General features: G+C 38.6%; 12 protein-coding genes across 12 annotated transcripts; 5 read left to right on the top strand and 7 right to left on the bottom strand.

Moving 5' to 3' along the window:
* Position 1: 1 nt before the first annotated feature.
* On the bottom strand, positions 2-613 carry EROM_060120 (translation initiation factor IF2 subunit beta; the record flags this gene model as incomplete). Its single annotated transcript, XM_009266329.1, has 1 exon — positions 2-613. The coding sequence occupies one exon, from the start codon at positions 611-613 to the stop codon at positions 2-4; it is 612 nt and encodes a 203-aa protein (XP_009264604.1).
* Positions 614-655: 42 nt separating this feature from the next.
* Positions 656-2,887, bottom strand: EROM_060110 (Rad3/XPD DNA repair helicase; the record flags this gene model as incomplete). The annotated part of the gene is made up of 1 exon (XM_009266328.1): positions 656-2,887. One exon carries the CDS (start codon positions 2,885-2,887, stop codon positions 656-658), a length of 2,232 nt encoding a protein of 743 aa, XP_009264603.1.
* A 95-nt stretch (positions 2,888-2,982) lies between these two features.
* Positions 2,983-3,504, bottom strand: EROM_060100 (putative vacuolar ATP synthase proteolipid; the record flags this gene model as incomplete). The annotated part of the gene is made up of 1 exon (XM_009266327.1): positions 2,983-3,504. The coding sequence occupies one exon, from the start codon at positions 3,502-3,504 to the stop codon at positions 2,983-2,985; it is 522 nt and encodes a 173-aa protein (XP_009264602.1).
* A 313-nt stretch (positions 3,505-3,817) lies between these two features.
* Positions 3,818-6,157, top strand: EROM_060090 (hypothetical protein; the record flags this gene model as incomplete). Its single annotated transcript, XM_009266326.1, has 1 exon — positions 3,818-6,157. One exon carries the CDS (start codon positions 3,818-3,820, stop codon positions 6,155-6,157), a length of 2,340 nt encoding a protein of 779 aa, XP_009264601.1.
* Positions 6,158-6,234: 77 nt separating this feature from the next.
* Positions 6,235-6,459, bottom strand: EROM_060080 (hypothetical protein; the record flags this gene model as incomplete). The annotated part of the gene is made up of 1 exon (XM_009266325.1): positions 6,235-6,459. The coding sequence occupies one exon, from the start codon at positions 6,457-6,459 to the stop codon at positions 6,235-6,237; it is 225 nt and encodes a 74-aa protein (XP_009264600.1).
* Positions 6,443-7,786, bottom strand: EROM_060070 (hypothetical protein; the record flags this gene model as incomplete). Its single annotated transcript, XM_009266324.1, has 1 exon — positions 6,443-7,786. One exon carries the CDS (start codon positions 7,784-7,786, stop codon positions 6,443-6,445), a length of 1,344 nt encoding a protein of 447 aa, XP_009264599.1.
* A 54-nt stretch (positions 7,787-7,840) lies between these two features.
* Positions 7,841-8,347, top strand: EROM_060060 (hypothetical protein; the record flags this gene model as incomplete). The annotated part of the gene is made up of 1 exon (XM_009266323.1): positions 7,841-8,347. The coding sequence occupies one exon, from the start codon at positions 7,841-7,843 to the stop codon at positions 8,345-8,347; it is 507 nt and encodes a 168-aa protein (XP_009264598.1).
* Positions 8,348-8,945: 598 nt separating this feature from the next.
* Positions 8,946-10,328, bottom strand: EROM_060050 (putative cyclosome/anaphase-promoting complexprotein; the record flags this gene model as incomplete). The annotated part of the gene is made up of 1 exon (XM_009266322.1): positions 8,946-10,328. The coding sequence occupies one exon, from the start codon at positions 10,326-10,328 to the stop codon at positions 8,946-8,948; it is 1,383 nt and encodes a 460-aa protein (XP_009264597.1).
* A 66-nt stretch (positions 10,329-10,394) lies between these two features.
* On the bottom strand, positions 10,395-12,257 carry EROM_060040 (hypothetical protein; the record flags this gene model as incomplete). The annotated part of the gene is made up of 1 exon (XM_009266321.1): positions 10,395-12,257. One exon carries the CDS (start codon positions 12,255-12,257, stop codon positions 10,395-10,397), a length of 1,863 nt encoding a protein of 620 aa, XP_009264596.1.
* An 80-nt stretch (positions 12,258-12,337) lies between these two features.
* EROM_060030 (hypothetical protein) lies at positions 12,338-13,594 on the top strand (the record flags this gene model as incomplete). Its single annotated transcript, XM_009266320.1, has 1 exon — positions 12,338-13,594. The coding sequence occupies one exon, from the start codon at positions 12,338-12,340 to the stop codon at positions 13,592-13,594; it is 1,257 nt and encodes a 418-aa protein (XP_009264595.1).
* A 57-nt stretch (positions 13,595-13,651) lies between these two features.
* Positions 13,652-15,526, top strand: EROM_060020 (transketolase; the record flags this gene model as incomplete). The annotated part of the gene is made up of 1 exon (XM_009266319.1): positions 13,652-15,526. One exon carries the CDS (start codon positions 13,652-13,654, stop codon positions 15,524-15,526), a length of 1,875 nt encoding a protein of 624 aa, XP_009264594.1.
* Positions 15,527-15,568: 42 nt separating this feature from the next.
* Positions 15,569-16,003, top strand: EROM_060010 (hypothetical protein; the record flags this gene model as incomplete). The annotated part of the gene is made up of 1 exon (XM_009266318.1): positions 15,569-16,003. The coding sequence occupies one exon, from the start codon at positions 15,569-15,571 to the stop codon at positions 16,001-16,003; it is 435 nt and encodes a 144-aa protein (XP_009264593.1).
* Positions 16,004-16,072: the final 69 nt, after the last annotated feature.

Here is a 16,072-nt window from a genome sequence, read left to right as displayed (position 1 = left end):
CTTATAACATCCCTCTAAGTTGAGGCTTTGCTTTTCCTTTAGTAGTTAATCCCTCCACAGCATTTCCTACACACCTTGCACCTCCACACTTAGAACATTTCAAGAAGTAAAGTCTCTTGTCTCTTACAATATCAGTATCCTCAACGCTTTCACATATCTTACATACAACAAAATGCTCGATATATCTCCTAAGAACTTCTTGAATTTCTGACCTTATGAACATTCCTTTAAGAAGAAGCTTACCATCCTTGTTTACAGACCCTGTTGTCATTAGCTCGTTACATAGGAAACTCACAAGATGGTCTACAGGCCTGTTCAGAATCTCAGACACCTCAGAAATATTGACAGATGTCTTTCGCGCCTCTCTCTTGACATCCAGAGGGAGCTTGATTCTTGCAGACTCTCCTATCTCTTTCCCTTTTTTCAGAACCATCATTGCACAGCGGAGTAAAGTATCGTATTCCAGCTCATTTGGGATGTCACCAACATGGGATACAGGCCCTGGATGGTTGGTGCCTGTCCTCATAATCCCTAATCGGGATTGTCTTTTTCTAGCAAACTCTTTCAAATTGACGCCTAGCTCTTCAAGATCGCTACTTGATTCAGATGACATGCCCCTGGTGTCCGGAACCGAATAAAATATTTTCTTTAGGCCTTATTCAAATGAAAAAGCCTCGATGTCTTTTTCACTCAAAAGACTATTTCCAGCACCTATGCATTCCTGTGCCATCTCTCTAAAGAATCTCCTTGCAATCGAGAGAGCCATGTCAACACTTAGGTTGCAATTTCCTCCATCAATACAGTTTTGTATCCATTTTGGAAGTTTACCCTTCTTATCATTCCTCTCAAACCTTTCATCTGCAAGTATCATGAGCCCATAGTCGTTCTTGTTTCTCAGTACCCGTCCCAGACACTGGGCAGCGTGTCTCATTGCATCGAATGTCAAGAAATCATACTCCTTTATCCCATATTCTTCTCTCAGAAAGTCCAATCTTTTTCTCAGCCTAACGCTTTCTGTGTACTGAAAAGGAACTCCCAGCATTACAACACATCTTCCATATCCATCTTCAAAATCAACGCCTTCAGACACCTTTCCTCGGGCAACGCTGAAAAGCATTCCTCCTCTTCCGTTATCACATGCCCTTCTATAATTCGATAAAGCCATCTCTGTTTCTCTACCGTCCGGTGTTTCAACAAACACCAATTTATTCTTGTTTATCTCGTTGATTATATTGGTTTCTGCCCAGAGACTTACTATCTCTTCCATGTACATGTAGGAGGGAAAGAAGCATACAATTCCATCTGGAACAACCCTAGAAAGCTCTATCATAAGATGCCCATAGTTTCGAACAACAGAGGGGTCAGATCTAAGGGAGAACGAGGTGGTAAGCATGTCGCTATTACATTTATCCGTAGTTTCTATGTCCTCAGAGAGAGCCCTTAAAGTCATCTGGTCATTCCCTTTGGTTATTATTAGAGGGGAAATCGAGTTTCTCTCAAGTGTTGCTCCAATCTCTGCTGTTCTTGAAGGTACAAAGTTAAGGATCTTTGGATACATGTCAATAGGACTCATCGTTCCACTTGTTATTATCACGTTTCTAAACCTCGCAAAGACAGAAGACATTGCTATTGAAGAATCCAAGCATGCCAGACGAAGGGTTGGATTAAACACAGTTGATGCTTGTGAGTCGAAGGGCTCGAATATTACTACAAATCCTTTTGAATACATAGAGACCATTGTAGAGAAGTCGGCTACGGTTTTTAAATGTGTCATATCCTCATCATCAAGCCCTAGGGACTGAGATAGCATTCCTAGCCTTTGCGAACAGAACCTTAATGCCTTCTTGCCAATAAAAGACAGCTCCTTGATGCTTTTGCAGAAAGATTCAGTAGATTCGGTGGTTAGGTGTGTTGTTTTTAACTTAGTCTTGAAGAATTCAGTTATTCTTTTCAATGCAGATATAAAATGATATGAATTCCTAAGGTTTCCAGGAATGAATTCATAACTTCCCTCCCCCGTTGCATAAAAGTAAGGAATCGAATCTGCAACTGGCTCCCTAATCTTCTCCTTCATTTTCTCATACTGTGCGCTTTCCTCACCGGTCGTGGGCCCTTTTTGTCTCAGGAGATTTTCCAGGTTTTTGATTGCTCTAGTTGCACCTTCAAGGATGTTTCGTTTGATCTCTATTGACAATACTTCTATGCAGTGACTATCTATGTTGTGAGCCTCATCGAATATCACAACACTGTTGGGTCCCAGCTCTTTCGAAACTATTGAATAAATCCTCGGGTCTATCAAGTAGTTGTAAGGATATATTATACAGTCGCAAACAGGAATAGATCTTCGTACAAGGTAGTATGGGCAAATTCCTTTCTTCTCTCCAATTTCTTTAAGCCGGGAAAAGTCGTATACTGCAACAGGTACCTCGTTGAAGTTATTAAGATTTTCGTAGAAGTCACACCTAGACTCACCCAACCTGTTCACAAGCCTTCTGCATGCAACGTCTACGTTGAAACTTTTGAATGCTACCTTGTTAATGCATAGGTTTTTTCTACCTGTAAGCCCCAGGCCAAGGAACTCAATAGGACGGTGTTTTTTTATGTATGAAACAACCCCGTCCAATTCTCTCAATGCCTTTTCAACTTCAGGAACAGTTCGTGAGCAATAAACTATCTTAAAATGATCATTCTTAGCCTTCATGTGCAGCTGATAGCTTATTGTCATGCTGAGAAGAGCCACAGTTTTCCCTGTTCCAGAAGGCATCTCCAGTAGGCAATGCCCCCTGTTGTCGAGGCTTCGTTTGATTTCTCTCATGTATTTTAGTTGCTCTGGATACACAGAATCATAAGGAAAGTATACTAGAACTTCATCTATCTGGATCTTCATGGGGTTGGTGTGAAAGACAGCTACTTGTTAAAAATCAAGGTTTGAATCTGTACAAATATTTTATACATTTTATTTAATGAAAGAAGATAATAAACTCATGCCGCCTTGTCAGACAGAACGAGGCCAAGAACTAGTCCAAGAATGCCTATTCCTGCCGGAATCACCTCCAGAAACACCAGCTTGTAAAAAAGTGTCGGATCTTTAGCATCCATCATTGTAATGGCAGCACAGATGATTCCACTTGCAAGAGACGAGCAGTATGAACAGGCACCTGCTATAAACCCTGCAGTAAACAATATGAATTGGCCTCCATATGATTTAACATTTTCTATCTTTGATAGTAGTAGGTTGGACATGACCAGGCAAAAAAAGAAGTTTGCCTCACAGATAACGATTCCTAGAAGGGCTCTGGTTCCCACACGGGGTGTCTTTATGGAAGCTCCTATCATATATCTCCCTATTGCCTGGTATCCTTTTGAAGTCCCAAACGAAGAAAGAGCTATGCACATCACGATTCCAAACGACGGTAGGAACGGCGCATCTCCCTTCAAAACAACATAGTTCAAGTAATGAAGAGGGATATAGCCCAATACAAGAAAAAATATTATCCTCCACATCTTGGGGCTTGGATGATTGATTTGTTTTTCAAAGTACTGATACAAACAGGGAATAGTGAAAAGGCGTATGCTGTGGTTGCAAACGAGATAAACAAAAGAAGATTTGGGTTTGATGATCGATCGATGAGCTACGAAGAGGCACGGAGGGTGTTTCTTAGGGCTGCTGATACTGTAGAAGAGGTCAGAAAGCTCAGGAAGATTTTTCGGGAATAGTATTTCTTCTGCTAGATTTCTTTGGTCTACAAGAGCTCTCCTGAATAAATTATGTACAGGAGAGGTTGGTTATATTCAAGAGAAAAAATAGCCCTGAGAAATGCTTGTCTCGTCTGTATTCAAAAATGCCCTTACGCCTGATGAGCAGCAGGCAATACCAGAATCGTTGCTCAATAAGCTTTGCGAGGAAATGGTTTTGTATGAAGAAATGACTAAAAATAGGGTGAAGGAGCTGGAGAAAAAGGTAGAGCTTTGTGAGGAGATTATAAATGATCTGAATAAAAAGTTAGTCAAGCAATCTGTGGAAATGACGGAGATAAAAAGCTCATTTACACTTGCAGAAAGATATAACGAGATGTATTCCCAAGAAGTCAAGTCTTTGAAGGACGAGGTTGCATACTATAAAGCAAATGTTAATGGAAACAACAGAGGAGTAAAAGCTTTTGAAGAGGATGAAGTGAATAAGTTTCGAAGGATAGATGAGGTGGTTAAGGAGAAAGAAGAGCTTGAGAACAGAATGGAAGCCCTTCAGAAGAAATGCGTGGAGTTAGAGAGGTGCAACAAGAAACTTGTAGAAAAAGTTCTGGATCAAAAAAACCAGGTATCATATTTGTTGAGGAAGGTTCCTAGCTCTGATGGAGGCAGGGACAGCCTAGAGCTTGTCAAACTCGTTCAGAAGCTTTCGAAAAAAAATGAGGAATTAGAGCAAGCACTGGGGTCTGGAGGGAATTCCTCTTCACTTCTAAAATCGAATATCGAGGAGAACATTGAAGCCGAAAAGGAGTACAAGAGAATGAGAGAGGAGCTATATGAGATGAAAAGAAACGGGTGCATACTAGAACTTGAATATAACAAGGTATTCAAAGAGAAGAATGAATTGTACAACCAGCTCATCAGGAACAGTGAGGAAAAAAAAGTGATGCAGAGACACATTGATGAGATGAAAGAGGAGATTATATGTTTGAAGATTGATTTGAATAATACAAAGATGAAGAATACGATATTGGGGGATGCCTCCCAAAAGCTCGGTGAAATGAACAACGAGATAATTCGCAGCAACTTCATAATAAAGGATAGTAGAAATAAGATAAGAGAGCTAAAAGCACAGCTGGCAGAGAGTGAAGAAAGATATAACAGGTACATCCTTGAAGACAGAACCAATGTTGTGGCTGTTATTGGGCGAGAGATTGAGGGAATCAAAAGAAAACTTGATACTAACTTCAAACAAATCTATGACATAGAGGACGGTTTCAAAAAGGCCATGGAAGAACAACGGAGGCTCAAAGACTTATTCCATATATATGAACAAGAGTGTTCTGATCTCAGAAAAAAGAACAAGAGTCTTATTGATAATTCTGATGCTATGGCAGGAAAAATAAGGTGGGATGAAGAAAAGGTTAAGGTGCATTGTAATATTTTAAAAGGGTTAGGAGAAGAAATGAGAGATGTCTACGAATTTATCGGTGTAATCGGAGAGGATTTCATGGGGTTTATTGACATCATTGGAAGGTTCATGGTTTTTGAAAGAGAAAGAGCATCGTTTATTGAAAAGATATACGAGGAGTTGAGCAATGCAGGCAAACTTCTTGAAGAAAGAGATCAGGTGCTGCATTCGCTGATGGAGAACCATAGCGAAGAACCTATTGCGTTTTTAGAGAAAGAACGGGATATTTTGAAGCAAGAAAATATATTTCTTCGAAACAAGATAGAAAGCCTAGGAGATTCATCCGATCTTCTGGAGAAGATAAGCAACTTAGAAGAAGAAAATAATTATATCAAGGGACAGCTCTTGTCGCTAAAAAAAGCTTATGCGTCTGAGAAGGAGGTTGTGTCTGGGCAAGTGCTTGCACTAAACGAGAAGGACTACAGATGCAATTTGCTTCAATCTGATGTAGATCAAGTACTTCAGGATAATCTTTCTCTAAAGAATGAGTTGCAGATGGCAAGAAAGGAAATATCTAATAATTATGCAGCAATTGATAAATATAAAATTATTATCGAGAAACTCAAAAAAATCAAAGATGCATATCTAGAGCTCAAGGATGAATTCCTAAGAAAAAAGAGCCAAGAAGAATGCGTGGAGGGAGAAGGAAATAGCACTGGGAGTCCATCCGGGGTTTGTAATTCACCTTTGAAACAGCCTACAGATGAAAATAATAGCAAAACAACAGATGGGGATAAGGCACTAGAAAAAAAAGAAAATCATATTATAAAGAATATGGATGCAAAAGAAGAGCCGGACCTCAGTTTAGAAAGCAAAACAGAACATAATCCTATTTCAAATGAAGACAGTAGCAAAGGCCATCCAGGAAGGAACAAGAGATCTGGAAGACCTAGTGAAGAGCCTAGACAAGGATATCAACAAAAAAGAACCTATGGTGACAGAAGGAGAGGATGGTCAACCTATGAAGTCAAAAGAAACAAGGATAGGAGAAATTAAAGGAAGTTCTGAATAGTAGTGTACATAGAAGAGATATAAGTTGTTTCATTAAACTTATTTAATGCTTTGACAAGTCCTTAGAGAAATATGGAAGTGATCTTTCCGATTCCTAGAAAGATACAAGACAATGCTACAAAGGGGGAAAGCCTTTCTCCAACAACAGAAAGCTTGTGAAAGACAGAATAGAAGCCCTTTTTGTTCTTTGATACAAGAGATGGAAAATGCTGCTTCAAATATGTTGCAGTACATATAGCCAATATAAGAGCCCTGAACAAAGAATCTATGCTAAAGAGTGCCGACATATCTAGGGGCTGGTTTAGTAGATTGAAAATATTCTTTTGGCTTAGTCGAAATGTCTTTTTTGGCAGATTGGTGCCTTTTTCTTATTTCTATACCGGCTTTCTGTGATCCATACATTCTCATGAATTCAAGAATGATATTGTTTTCTGTTCTGCTTGCTATAAGAGGAAGGTGCTCCTCGATCTGCTTTGTAAAGTTTCTTTTTGATCTCCCATCATCTACGCCTTCATAATACCCTCGGAGAAGCTCAATCCCCCCCTTTGATCTGATCCACCTACTGCTAAAGTTTCTTCTGAAAGCAACGTTTATTCCGTAATTGTTCTCGTTTGGAAGCTTCATGAGCTCACAGAGCATCGGTGCATACTTTTGCTTGAAATTTCCTTCAACGCCGCCAAATGTGCAGGATATAATGTCGTTTCCGTTCTCTAGATAGAATCCTTTCACTATCTTGTCGATATTAGGATATGATCTTGCCTTTAGCAACGAATGAGTAAGTTTCATGACTATGTTGGAATTTTTATCAAATTCAGATAGATCTATTGCTTCAAAGAAGTAATCGGCTTTCTGATGGTACCATAGAATGAACTCCCCGATGAAGTAGTTTCCATACTTTTCTTTGCACAGCTCCATCACTTTGTCTTTTATATTCTCAAAAATGTATTTCTTTGCTTTCCTCCCTGCCAGTCTTACTATTTTTTCAAAGAAGTAAGACATCGATGGATCACAGACTTTTATCCAAGTGAAGTGATGTTTTACTACTTCATAAACAATACTTTTACTTCTACAACAGTATAAATAAGTCAGCAATGTAATAAAGCTGTCTTCCTTTGAAAGATTAGGAATAAGCCCAGTAATTATTTCCTTGTATTTCTCTATATGTCCAGGCCTCACAGAATTGAAAGACTGGATTTTATCATCAAGAATTCTTTTTCCACTTACAAGCTGAAAAAGCTTTCTGATTATGTGTGTAGCATTAGTATCGGAAAACTTAGTCACCAACACATCTTCTGCCGGTTTTACCAACATATCGATATCAATGTTTTGCCTTCGAATATAAACCATATCGAAAACAGCATCGTATATCACCTCAATAACCCTGGATCCGAGCTTCTTGCTCATGAGACGTTCAACATCTAGTTTTTTGAAGAAATCCAGTATCTGCCTGGAATTGCTCTTTCTTATAAGAGTTTCTATCTGATGTGTGGTTTCGGTGTCTAGCATCAACTCTTTCTCATTTCCCTGTATTTCTTTGTAGACGTTATCTAGTATTTCAGAATCATCGACAACTTCAAAATCTATATTCTTTACATACTCCTTTAAACTGTTCATTTCTTGGGGTAAACCCTGGTAACTTTGGAAAACAAATCTTACTGTAGCCCTGGAATGAAGCCTGAGGTTGGAGATGTTGATGAAGTGATGGAGCAGATCGCCCGGCTGGCACCTCCGTCGCAAAAGGAAGACCACAAATTCCTTAATCTGCTGAGAAAGGCGATAGAAAAGAATACCATTGTGACGCCAGGGCCGAGTCTTGAGAAACTTGCTGAGAAAACTGAGCAAAGAGACTTCAAGGTGCTGTCTCTCGCATTGTTAAGAAAAGATCTACCTGTGAAAGCACGTGAAGAGTTCAATGAGCATATTAGGAGAGTAAAAGAAAAGATAGAAGGGCTGAGGAAAATTGGGGCTCAAAAGGAAGGAGTAATTGATTATGAGAAACGAGTTGAGAGACCCAACAGGATTATAGAAGAAATTAATCGAATAGAAGAGTCTGTGCCTGATGTTCAAAAGAAAATAAAGAAGGCACGCGACTTAATTGAGGAAGTATTCAGTAAATCTTCTGGAAGACATTTGAGACCGCTCGAATACGCAGAGAACTTTTTCAAGCTTATATAATAATAAACAAAAATTATGCGAAGTTTTTTCTTCTTGTTTTATACTTCACAGCAGACACTCCTTACCAAAATGAATATACTGGTAGAAACTTCAAATGTAAGACCTGAGGATATTGAGAAGATAGAGTATGACAAGGATTCTAGTGTAGTAACCGTGATGTCTGGTGGAAAAGAGCATAGATACAAGGTTGAGGAAAGCGTTGAGACTTATATTCTCATTTATGAACAGCCATCCTTCGTAAATAGATTGGGAAAGGAAATTAAAGAATGATCCGGAGGCTTTCCTCATAAAGGCATTATGAAGATATCCAGGACGAAGTAGTCTAGTCAATACTACCCTCATGAGTCGTACTTTTAACAATAAAAAGAAGATGGAAGGAAGACAGAGAAAGCTTGAGGCAGAAATGGAGAAGAAAAGAAAAGAAGAAGAGGAGAAGGAAAGGGAGTTAGAAAAGTACTGGTCTATTGGAGCAAAAACCCCCGGGAGGAAGGAGAAGGAAGAGGAAAAGAGAATCTGGAAGGAGAAAAAGAAAAACGAGCTTAAAGAATTGTATGAAAAGGAAATGGATAGTTTATGATTAAATTTATGTTTAATTCCCTTAAATAGTTTCAAAGGAATATTTAGGAATCATGTTGTCAAACAAGTCGGTAGCATAGTCATAGACATTATTGTTTTGTTTGCACGTCATATTTTCTACAGCGAGGCCAAGAAGTTCCTCAACTAGATTCACATGGGTTTTCAGAAGAGCCTTGTTGTAGTTATCTGCTGCAGAGTCGAGGTTATTCAATAGATGGTCTATAAATCCAGCAGTAGCATAGTATCTCCAATCTGTTTGGCACGATGAAAGATATTTCTGCGCTTCTGTAACTTTCCCCAAAAACAGATTACAATAGACCCTTAATAGCCCCAGTAAGCTGTTCTTCTGAGCTGCTAGGTAACTCAGGGCCTCTGGATAATATTCGTAGTATATGAGGAGTGATATGTATCTTTCCTGGACCTTGACAGACGAGTTTATTCCAAGAGCGTGCTTGTAAAAGAATGATGCCCTTTCAAAGTTGTTCATTCGGTGGTACTCCTTTGCCAAGTAAAAGGCTGGCTTGTAAGACCCTATCATTACCTTGTAGGCTATGTTCAAGCATGCTATACTACTTTCACATTCCTTTATTCCAGAGTAGGCCATTCCAAGGTATAACCATCCCCTTCCGTAGTCATTGTTTATCTGAACGGCTTTGTAGAAACATCTCCTAGCTTCTGAATAGTTAGACGACATCAAGAAGAACAATCCTAGGGCAACGAAGGAATGCTCAGAGTTAGGATATAATTTTACCATCGTAGTGCCCAGGTTAAATAACAGCATATCTTTTCCGCTTTTGTAGTACTGCTTGGCTAGCTTGACTCCATACCATGGTGAATAGAAAGGCAGGAAATAAAAGTCTGTCTCAAAAGATGGATAAAATATCTCCATGTAAACATTTTGCATGAACTTATCTTCACATTCATCCATAAGCATGAGGAGCTCTTTCTTATTTATCAGGGAATCGTTCTTCATTCTTAGCAATGCTTCCAAGTTGTTATTATCTGATCTGTAAGCTTCTAAAAGGATTTCTTTCTTTTTTACATCTTCCTTTGTCAGCCCCTCAAAAAGTAACCTGACGCTCCTCTTGGATATCTCGGTAGGAGGATACTTCTCCACCTCCTCATCGCATTCCATGGTTGTAAGAAGACCTTTGTTTTTCTTTCCTGTCAGGAGCTTGCATCTATAGTATATTATTCTAGCCTCATGAATCCTCATCACCGAACTGTTCAGCTCGATTGTTTCGATGCATCTTTCATAGCATGACAATTTGTACATCGACTTGAGCAGCAACATAATTGTTGCATCGGTCTTCTTCTCTCTATAAACATATTCTGACAATGCTAAAGCCGAACAATCCATCTCCTCTATCAAGTAGGCGCTGATAAGCGAGCAGAGCCTTTCCATTGTCAAAGGGTCCTGGAATCAACAACAAATTTGAATCATCGGCCAAGGCTTCTTCCTTAGATATAGTTATTTATTAGAAAATTTTTCTTTGAAAACGCTTGGCGGTAGTCCAAGCCTTATATTGTTCCATGAATCCTGAATTACTATGACCTCATCCTGCATTGCATCACATCCATATATAACGGCCCCTAATGGGTATTTTTCTTCCTTCATTTCATTGTCAAGCATCTGAATAGCATTGAAGTTTGTAAAGATAATCTTGTTCTTAAACAATGAAACAGATGTGATTAAAGCATAGGTCTCAAAATATTTCACCCTCTCTGCTGCATAACTGCCGTTGAGGGAGACTTTGTACACAAGGTATTTTTTCTTGGGTTCCAAAGATTTGATCATGGTAAAGACAATGAAATGGGTCTTGTCGAACTCACAAGCACCAACAACCTTGCCCTTTATATCTATCTTTGATGATATACTTGTGTCGCTTATTGAGTATATAGTCTTGGAATGTCCTAAGATTAATAAATCACCTATCATATATATTGCTTCTCTGTAATCATCAAAAATTATCTTTCGGAGTTCTTTACCGGTAATAACATCGATGAGAAGAATCTCGTGCTTATGGTTTTGAAGCACAATGAAGTCTTTTTTTGCAATCAGTCTATTAGCTTTGTCAAACCCATTCCTAACCTTGATCCCTTCAGACGAATTGAAGTTTATAACTCTGGTTTCCATTGAATTAGAATATGCTAAATAACTAAAGTCATCAGGGGCAGAAGAACAGAGGGCATTCCCTTCTGCACATATCTTAACTTTGTATCTGTAGTCTTGTTTTTTATATCCAATATTTCCCGCGGAGGCCCTGGAAAGCCTGAAAGTTACTTCTTTATCATCCTCTATAAGATCTTCTAACACTTCACAATTCTCTTCATTACTGTCTTTGACCATATCGTTGTCATCAATATCAAACGAATAGAAATCAATCGACGATCTGTTGTTGATATAAAACATCCTGCTGGTCTTCGATGTTCCAAGTTCAACAGATCGGTGGAATATTTTGTTTTCAAAATACTTGTTCGGCCCAGGCCACACAATACTTAAGATAGTATCTTCTCCAGAGGTAAGTATCCTTCCATTGTCCACTTCGATGTTTCTAACTTCAGCATAGTGTGTGTCAACTTGATAAGACTTTATAAACTTCCTTCCATTTCTTGAAAATGCAATTATCCTGGAGTCTGCTCCAGAAAGATGAACCTTTTCATTTACGTATGCACAGACATTAAGTGAGCTATTTCTTACTTTAGATGTCTGTAAGACAATGCCTACATCTGTATCGAAGTAAGAAAAACTCCCGTCTTCGCATACAGAAACATATGTGCTTCCAGTGATGTGGCATATCATATTTATTTTACCAGAGGAAAGCTGAAGCTCAGATGTCATCTTCCCAGATTTTATAATTTTTATCTTTCCATCAGCATCTCCAATAACTAACGACTGATCGGGAGAAAGAAGAAGAGATGTAATAGCAGAATAGCCCCGATATACAAGATCTGCATCCATATTTTTCATTTCATATACATTGCATCCAACAGAGTAATAAAACGAGCTTTGACGGTAATCAAGTCCATGGGTGTTTGCCGCAATGTTGGAAGGAATCCCTCCAGTATCCTCATGCACTAAGTTAAAGGTTTTGGTATTGAAAAACACAAGCTTTCCACATTCCGTCCCACATGCTACAACATTAAAGTCCACAAAATTACTGGAAACGACTCCATATTCAAGCTCTATGGTAAAATATGGTGCAAAGGTGTAGGAATCGACAAGCTCTAAGGTTCTGTCTTTTCTGAAAAGAACTATCGTGCTGTTGTTGGAGGACATTGCAGTAATGGAGGATGGTTTTCTTTTGATATTCTTGAAGAGATTTAGCTTCATTGGCAGGGGATAAAAAAGTATCCTTATCAAATTTTCTAAGTATAAACTCTTTATCTCGTCAACGTCCTTCTCCTCCGAGAATGGACTGTGGGACGATATGCCCGATTTGTTTCTCAGAATACACAACTAAGGGAAACCACAGAGTAGTGTCTCTTCAGTGTGGGCATTTGTTTGGAAGCCAATGTATTCAAAAGTGGGTAGGAAAGAAAAGCAAGATGCAATGCCCACTATGCTCTGTTCAAAGCACAAAAAGACAGATAAGGCCAGTATATGCGTCAAAGATAGTTGCCATAGACACAGAAAACGAACAGAAACTGCTAGAAAGATGTCTGAGGGAAGAAAAGGAAAAAAACGAATATATTGAGATTTGTACAGGGCTTAAGGCGCAAATAGAGGCATTAAAAATGGAGTTACTACATGCTAAGGAAGAAAAAACGGAAAACACCTTCCTTATACATAAGCATAAGAAATTTAGCATCAATGCTGGGTTTAATACAGCGAACTCCATAATATGGTATGATGAATCAAATTGCACTATGATTGTCACAAGAAAGAGCGGGAAGAATGTAGGAATACAAAAATTCGAATCCTATGACTTCAGTAAGTCCGAATTCATTGTTCTGGGAGAAGGCCCACCCATAAAAAATATGTCTCTAAGCCCGTTCAATGAGGATCTTGGGCTCCTTCCTATTGGAAATGTATTAAACATTGTCAATATATACAATGGAAACGTGGTGGCGAAGTACATAGCTCATAATCAAATAGAAAGTACATGCTTTGACAAAGATGATAGGAATACAATATATTGTGGAGATGATAAAGGGAGTGTATACTTCATTAACATTTCGTCTTGTGAACCGCTTAAGATTCTCAAGGTATCTGACATTTCCATCCATTCCATATGTAAAAAGGGTTTGGAAGTCTTTGCCTCCACAATATACCAGACATACAGAATTATCTTCTCAGGGGACTGTATTCCCTGCAACTTAGAGATGGAACCCTACTCAATATGTACCAACATGTCAGCTTATGGGAATCATCTCCTGCTGACATTTAGAAGCTTAGACCTGCGGGTAAAGCATTTTATATACGGGAAGAAGGAAGTCTGTTTGAGCCTGGGGATAAAGCAAGCAAAAAAGCATAGAGATAGGATCCATAGAGATCACATATACATTGTAGATGACGAAAGAAGCTCTATCAGAGTTTTGAAGCTTCATTCTCTTGAAGTGATATATACCTATACTTTCAAGGAAAGGGTCTTGGACTTCTTTGTATGTGATACATTCTTATTTGTTCTAGCGAAGTTTGCTATTCATATATTCTCAAACAATACCTAGACAGGCGCAACAAAAAGTACCAAGAGCTTGAATAAAGTTATCTCCATCAACCCTCTCATGAATAACATAAACAACATCAGGACATTGTGTGCTGATATGGTACAAAAGGCTCGTAGTGGACACCCTGGGGCACCGCTAGGATTAGCTCCATTTGTTTATATTCTATATACAGAGTTTATTAGCTTTGATCCCGATGACGAGAATTGGGTAGGCAGAGATATATTTCTGTTATCCAATGGCCATGCATGTGCACTTCAATACGTTGTGAACTACCTCATAGGCCGCCTAGACATAGAAGACTTGATGAATTTTAGGCAGATCAACGGAAGAACACCCGGGCATCCTGAAAAAAAGCATCCAGGGACGGAATCAAGCACAGGACCATTGGGTCAAGGAGTAGCAAATGCTGTTGGGTATGCAATATCATTGAAAAAACTTGACCATCTCCAACTCGGCAACCGTGTGTACTGTATATTTGGAGATGGATGCTATCAAGAAGGAATAAGCCAAGAATCATTTTCATTGGTTGCAAGTCTTAAGCTAGATAATATAGTTTTTATATATGACTTTAATAAGACGACAATAGATGGTCCAACTTCTCTCTCTATGAATGAGGATGTGGTTCAAAGATTTTTAAGTTTAGGGTTTGAGGTTGAAGTTGTTAATGGAGATGATTTGGACGGAATAAGAAAGGCATTAAATAAGAAGGTTTCAAGGCCAATGGTTATCATATTAGAGACGGTGATTGGACGTGGAAGTATTGTAGAAGGAAGCTGCAAGGCCCATGGATCTCCTTTGGGTGAAGAAGGTGTTCGGAAGCTCAAAGAAAAATTTGGGATCCCTGAAGTGGATTTCTACATTTCTTCATCATTGGTGGAGAAATTCAAGAACCTTAATGACAGAAAACGAAAAATAAGAGCCGAATGGAATACCAAGGGAATTAGAGTTCCAACGATCCAAGAGTATATGGATATGCAAAGAAGAATGGACTCTATTTATAAATCTACATATAGGGCACAAGACACTCAGAAAGCCACAAGGAAGCACTTTTCGGAAGCTTTGAAAGACCTTAAGGAAACAAGATATCTTATCGGTGGTGCTGCAGATCTACAATCATCTGTTCTAACAAAAATAGGAGAAGATGACTTTAATTCAGAAAATTACAATGGAAGGTACATCAATTTCGGTATCAGAGAACACTGCATGTGTGGGACTATCAACGGAATCGCGTCTCATGGGTACTTTCTTCCATACACAGGAACCTTTCTAAACTTCATTTCATATGGGTTTCCATCAGTAAGACTTGGGTGCATGGATAATTTGAATCTCTTCTATGTACTAACACATGATTCTATAGGCCTTGGAGAGGATGGGCCTACTCACCAACCCATCGAAGTTTTATCCACCCTAAGGGCAACACCAAATCTTATTACAATGAGACCATGCGATGGGACGGAGGTCAGAGCTTCATTATACGTTGCATTAACTAGAGAGGGTTCAAAGGCTGTGATGTTATCTAGACAGAATGTTCCAGAAATTCCTCATTCTGACATTGAGAAAGCCAAAAAAGGTGCATATTACCTTGTCGAGGTGGAAGACCCAGATCTCATTTTACTTTCCACGGGTTCGGAAGTCCAATTGTGCTATGAAGTAACCAAGGCGTTACCAGATCTCAGGATTTCGATTGTCTCATTTTTTTCCTGGGAACTGTTTGAAGAGCAAGAAGAAGAATACAAGAAGCATATACTTAAAGACGTCCCAAGAGTTAGCATCGAAGCCTTGAGTACATTTGGTTGGACAAAGTATTCCGACCTACAGATCGGAGTGGATACCTTTGGAGTAAGTGGGCCATGTAAAGATGTTTACAACTATTTTGGATTGAATTGTAAGGAAATCTCTCGTAAGATAGCTGGCTTTATTAATAATAAATAGCCTTCCCATGTTTTTAGGATATATTTATTGCTACCCAGGATAATGAGCTTGCACCATCAAAAAAGGATTAGGGAAATAAGAAAGATACTCAGTAATTTGGAAAGCAGAATAGACATAATAGAGTCATTGAAGAGATTTAAAGACATAGTGCTTGTCAATGAAGATAATGATTTGATTGTTCTTGTAATACAAAAGGTTCATAGCATTCTGTACAGCTCATATAACATTGAATATATAGAAATCCTCTTAGATATTATTCACAGCGAAGAAGCATTTGACGAATTATTCAGGATAATTTTCAGTTTTGAAAATAGACCATGTCTTCCCAGAATCATAAACAAGCTCAGGAATAAGAATGAACTAATAATATTCAAGTATCTCAAGGAATTGAAGAACAACAGATTATTTAACAATCTTTCCAAAGAAATGGATAAAAGATATAATGAAATTCTTGATACAGTTGATTTTGATCACTAATCAAAAACCCTTTGATAGTTAATTCAGCTTTTATACACAAAAGATACATGAATAGAGTCATATAGCTGG

The sequence above is a fragment of the Encephalitozoon romaleae genome, chromosome VI (genome assembly GCF_000280035.1).
Source record: "Encephalitozoon romaleae SJ-2008 chromosome VI, complete sequence".
In the NCBI taxonomy this organism is placed as follows: domain Eukaryota; kingdom Fungi; phylum Microsporidia; family Unikaryonidae; genus Encephalitozoon; species Encephalitozoon romaleae.
Note: the sequence above shows the minus strand (reverse complement) of the source record. Positions and strands in the feature narration are given on the sequence as shown.